The 4,680-nt window shown below is 68.5% G+C and overlaps 1 protein-coding gene across 1 annotated transcript in view; it reads right to left on the bottom strand.

The window, feature by feature from the left end:
- FGF21 (fibroblast growth factor 21) overlaps positions 1-951 on the bottom strand; it is a 2,139-nt gene extending 1,188 nt beyond the window's left edge. The window contains exons 1-2 of the mRNA XM_005879596.2: positions 456-951; positions 121-224 (exon numbers count right to left, since the gene is read on the bottom strand). Of these exons, the coding sequence (XP_005879658.1) occupies positions 121-224; positions 456-687 (336 nt within the window). The 5' untranslated portion in view covers positions 688-951. The remainder of the gene's footprint in view (positions 1-120; positions 225-455) is intronic.
- Positions 952-4,680: the final 3,729 nt, after the last annotated feature.

Raw genomic sequence — 4,680 nt, 5'->3', positions numbered from 1 at the left:
CCGGCCCTGAAGCGAGCGCAGAATCCCGCCTCGCCCGGGCCACCAGTGCCAGAGCTGGTCCCGCATGGTGACCTGGAGGAGGAAGGACTGGGTGCCAGGAGGGGTATCCCGGAAACTCACCGAGCCATACAGTGTCCCATCTGGCCTCTGGCACAGGAACCTGGATGTCTCGACTCCCAAGATTTGGATTACCCCCGGCTTTAGGGCTTTCAGCTCCAAGAGACCTGAGGGAAGAAAGTGGTCAGAGACTCAGATGGCCTTTTCCCAGCCCCTCCTCCCTCAGACCCAGGAGTCCAGACCCCCGGACCCTCCTCCCTCAGACCCAGGAGTCCAAACCCCCAGCCCCTCCTCCCTCAGACCCAGGAGTTCAGGCCCCCAACCCCTCCTTCCTCAGACCCAGGAGCCCAGACCCCCGGCCCTCCTCCCTCAGACCCTGGCCTTGCCCCCACACTCACTTTCAGGACTCCTGCGGGCAGATCCAACCACGGAGCCATCAGCCCTGATCTCCAGGTGGGCCTCTGTCTCCTGGGCATCTTCTGTGTAGAGGTACCACTGCCTCACTTGGCCCCCAAATTGGAGGAGGGGGCTGGAGTCATGGATGGGGAGTGCCTGGCCGGCTCCCAGCAGGACAGCCAGCACAGGGACCCACAGTCCTGGGTACTGGAACCAGGCCCTGACCCTGCCCATCAATGGCTCAGTCCTCAGGTGAGGTCGCAGCCCGCAGTCGGAATCACTGAAGGGTCTGGATTCTGTTTCAGATCCGGGGTGTCCGGGAGAGTGACCCCTGCTCTGCTGCTCAGGTTCTCCAAACGCCTGCGTCCTTCTTGCACGTGGATTCCCAGGACATGGGACAACCAAGGCTCTTGGGAGAGATGCCGAAGCTGCAGGATTTATATCCAAACAGACCCGCCCAGTCACCTTCTCTACGGCTGACCCGTGATATTTGACCCACTTGGCAGGAGCACGGATTCCACCGTGGCCAGGTCAGCCTGAACGGGTGATGCAATCAGGCAGGGGGGTCCTTCCAGCTGGGAGCCTGGACCCCTGGGTCTGAGGGAGGAGGGGCTGGGGGCCTGGACTCCTGGGTCTGAGGGAGGAGGGGCTGGGGGCCTGGACGCCTGGGTCTGAGGGAGGAGGGGCCGGGGGCCTGGACCCCTGGGTCTGAGGGAGGAGGAGCTGGGGGTCTGGACCCCTGTGTGTGAGGGAGGAGCGGCTGGGGGTCTGGACTCCTGGGTCTGAGGGAGGAGGAGCTGGGGGTCTGGACCCCTGTGTGTGAGGGAGGAGCGGCTGGGGGTCTGGACTCCTGGGTCTGAGGGAGGAGGAGCTGGGGGTCTGGACCCCTGTGTGTGAGGGAGGAGCGGCTGGGGGTCTGGACTCCTGGGTCTGAGGGAGGAGGAGCTGGGGGTCTGGACCCCTGTGTGTGAGGGAGGAGCGGCTGGGGGTCTGGACTCCTGGGTCTGAGGGAGGAGGAGCTGGGGGTCTGGACCCCTGTGTGTGAGGGAGGAGCGGCTGGGGGTCTGGACTCCTGGGTCTGAGGGAGGAGGAGCTGGGGGTCTGGACCCCTGTGTGTGAGGGAGGAGGGGCCGGGGGCCTGGACCCCTGGGTCTGAGGGAGGAGGAGCTGGGGGTCTGGACCCCTGTGTGTGAGGGAGGAGCGGCTGGGGGTCTGGACTCCTGGGTCTGAGGGAGGAGGAGCTGGGGGTCTGTGAGCTGCCTCCCCAGTCACTGCTGCAGCTTGTGTCTGATTCCACCCGAACATCGAGGCTTTGGCGTCAGACACTGAGGTCCTTCAGGCGTCAGGAAACGAACAAGCGCCCGGTGACCACGGTGTCCTCCCGGAGACACAGCTGTCCAGGGCCAGAAGCCTCTCACCAGCCCCGCCCAGCAGCTGGCACCCCGAACACCCGGCCTCCTCCTCTGGCCTCAGTGCAGACTAGGTGCCCCCAGCACAGCCTGGGTGGAGGGCGGGGTCCCTCACTCAGCGCGGGCAGGTGACCCAAGAGCCCAAGAGGAATGAGAGACGGGCAATTTCTTGGAACCGAAGGGTGAAGAGCTTGAACCCCCGTTCTGAAGGAGGAAGGTGCTGGCAGCCTGGATTTCCTCAGCCTGACTCTCAGCCCGGCCCTGGCCTGGGGGATTATGGTCAACTGTCAAATCCAGAGTTCTTGGTTCAGATGCTGGGGCCCTGGGTGAGGTGAGCAGGCCCTTCAGCCATGGCAACTCCTTTCCTGCGCGGGAGAGCCAGGCCTCTGCTCCCTCGCTGGGCTCCAGGCTCCAGGCGCTGGGCTCCGGTCACTGGGCTCTGGGCTCTGGGCTCCGGGCTCTGGGCTCTGGGCTCTGGATGCTGGGCCCCAGGCTCTGGGCGCTGGGCTCTGGGCTCGAGGTGCTGGGCTCTGGACTTTGGGCATTGGGTTCCGGGCTCTGGGCTCTGGGCTCCGGGCGCTGGGCACTGGGCTCCGAGCGCTGGGCACTGGGCTCTGGGCCCCGGGCTCTGGGCTCTGGATGCTGGGCCCCAGGCTCTGGGCGCTGGGCTCTGGGCTCGAGGTGCTGGGCTCTGGACTTTGGGCATTGGGTTCCGGGCTCTGGGCTCTGGGCTCCGGGCGCTGGGCACTGGGCTCCGAGCGCTGGGCACTGGGCTCTGGGCCCCGGGCTCTGGGCTCTGGATGCTGGGCCCCAGGCTCTGGGCGCTGGGCTCTGGGCTCGAGGTGCTGGGCTCTGGACTTTGGGCATTGGGTTCCGGGCTCTGGGCTCTGGGCTCCGGGCGCTGGGCACTGGGCTCCGAGCGCTGGGCACTGGGCTCTGGGCCCCGGGCTCTGGGCTCTGGATGCTGGGCCCCAGGCTCTGGGCGCTGGGCTCTGGGCTCGAGGTGCTGGGCTCTGGACTTTGGGCATTGGGTTCCGGGCTCTGGGCTCTGGGCTCCGGGCGCTGGGCACTGGGCTCCGAGCGCTGGGCACTGGGCTCTGGGCCCCGGGCTCTGGGCTCTGGATGCTGGGCCCCAGGCTCTGGGCGCTGGGCTCTGGGCTCGAGGTGCTGGGCTCTGGACTTTGGGCATTGGGTTCCGGGCTCTGGGCTCTGGGCTCCGGGCGCTGGGCACTGGGCTCCGAGCGCTGGGCACTGGGCTCTGGGCCCCGGGCTCTGGGCTCTGGATGCTGGGCCCCAGGCTCTGGGCGCTGGGCTCTGGGCTCGAGGTGCTGGGCTCTGGACTTTGGGCATTGGGTTCCGGGCTCTGGGCTCTGGGCTCCGGGCGCTGGGCACTGGGCTCCGAGCGCTGGGCACTGGGCTCTGGGCCCCGGGCTCTGGGCTCTGGATGCTGGGCCCCAGGCTCTGGGCGCTGGGCTCTGGGCTCGAGGTGCTGGGCTCTGGACTTTGGGCATTGGGTTCCGGGCTCTGGGCTCTGGGCTCCGGGCGCTGGGCACTGGGCTCCGAGCGCTGGGCACTGGGCTCTGGGCCCCGGGCTCTGGGCTCTGGATGCTGGGCCCCAGGCTCTGGGCGCTGGGCTCTGGGCTCGAGGTGCTGGGCTCTGGACTTTGGGCATTGGGTTCCGGGCTCTGGGCTCTGGGCTCCGGGCGCTGGGCACTGGGCTCCGAGCGCTGGGCACTGGGCTCTGGGCCCCGGGCTCTGGGCTCTGGATGCTGGGCCCCAGGCTCTGGGCGCTGGGCTCTGGGCTCGAGGTGCTGGGCTCTGGACTTTGGGCATTGGGTTCCGGGCTCTGGGCTCTGGGCTCCGGGCGCTGGGCACTGGGCTCCGAGCGCTGGGCACTGGGCTCTGGGCCCCGGGCTCTGGGCTCTGGATGCTGGGCCCCAGGCTCTGGGCGCTGGGCTCTGGGCTCGAGGTGCTGGGCTCTGGACTTTGGGCATTGGGTTCCGGGCTCTGGGCTCTGGGCTCCGGGCGCTGGGCACTGGGCTCCGAGCGCTGGGCACTGGGCTCTGGGCCCCGGGCTCTGGGCTCTGGATGCTGGGCCCCAGGCTCTGGGCGCTGGGCTCTGGGCTCGAGGTGCTGGGCTCTGGACTTTGGGCATTGGGTTCCGGGCTCTGGGCTCTGGGCTCCGGGCGCTGGGCACTGGGCTCCGAGCGCTGGGCACTGGGCTCTGGGCCCCGGGCTCTGGGCTCTGGATGCTGGGCCCCAGGCTCTGGGCGCTGGGCTCTGGGCTCGAGGTGCTGGGCTCTGGACTTTGGGCATTGGGTTCCGGGCTCTGGGCTCTGGGCTCCGGGCGCTGGGCACTGGGCTCCGAGCGCTGGGCACTGGGCTCTGGGCCCCGGGCTCTGGGCTCTGGATGCTGGGCTCTGGGTTCTGGGTGCTGGGCTCCAGGCTCTGGGCTTTGGGCGCTGGGCTCTGGGTTTTGGGCTCTAGGTGCTGGGCTCTGGGCTTTGGGCTCTAGGTGCTGGGCTCTGGACTTTGGGCATTGGGTTCCGGGCTCTGGGCTCTGGGTGCTGGGCTCTGGATGCTGGGCTCTGGGCTCTGGGTGCTGGGCTCTGGGCTCTGGGCTCTGTGACAGGCATGAAAGAGGCGCTCTCCCACTCTGGCATTTCCGGTTCCCCATGCTTGGGAGGGGCGCCTCCAGGAGGTGCCTGCTTATAAAGCCGCAGTTCAGCACCAGACCCAGACTCTCCCCAAAGGAGAGGCTGAGGGTGTGACTGTGGAATGTGGAGGGGGGCGACTTGGGGTGGGGACCAGCGGCCCC

Source organism: Myotis brandtii, unplaced genomic scaffold (assembly GCF_000412655.1).
Source record: "Myotis brandtii unplaced genomic scaffold, ASM41265v1 scaffold601, whole genome shotgun sequence".
NCBI lineage: Eukaryota > Metazoa > Chordata > Mammalia > Chiroptera > Vespertilionidae > Myotis > Myotis brandtii.
The sequence above is the reverse complement of the archived record's forward strand: the minus strand, read 5'-3'. Positions and strand labels throughout refer to the sequence as shown.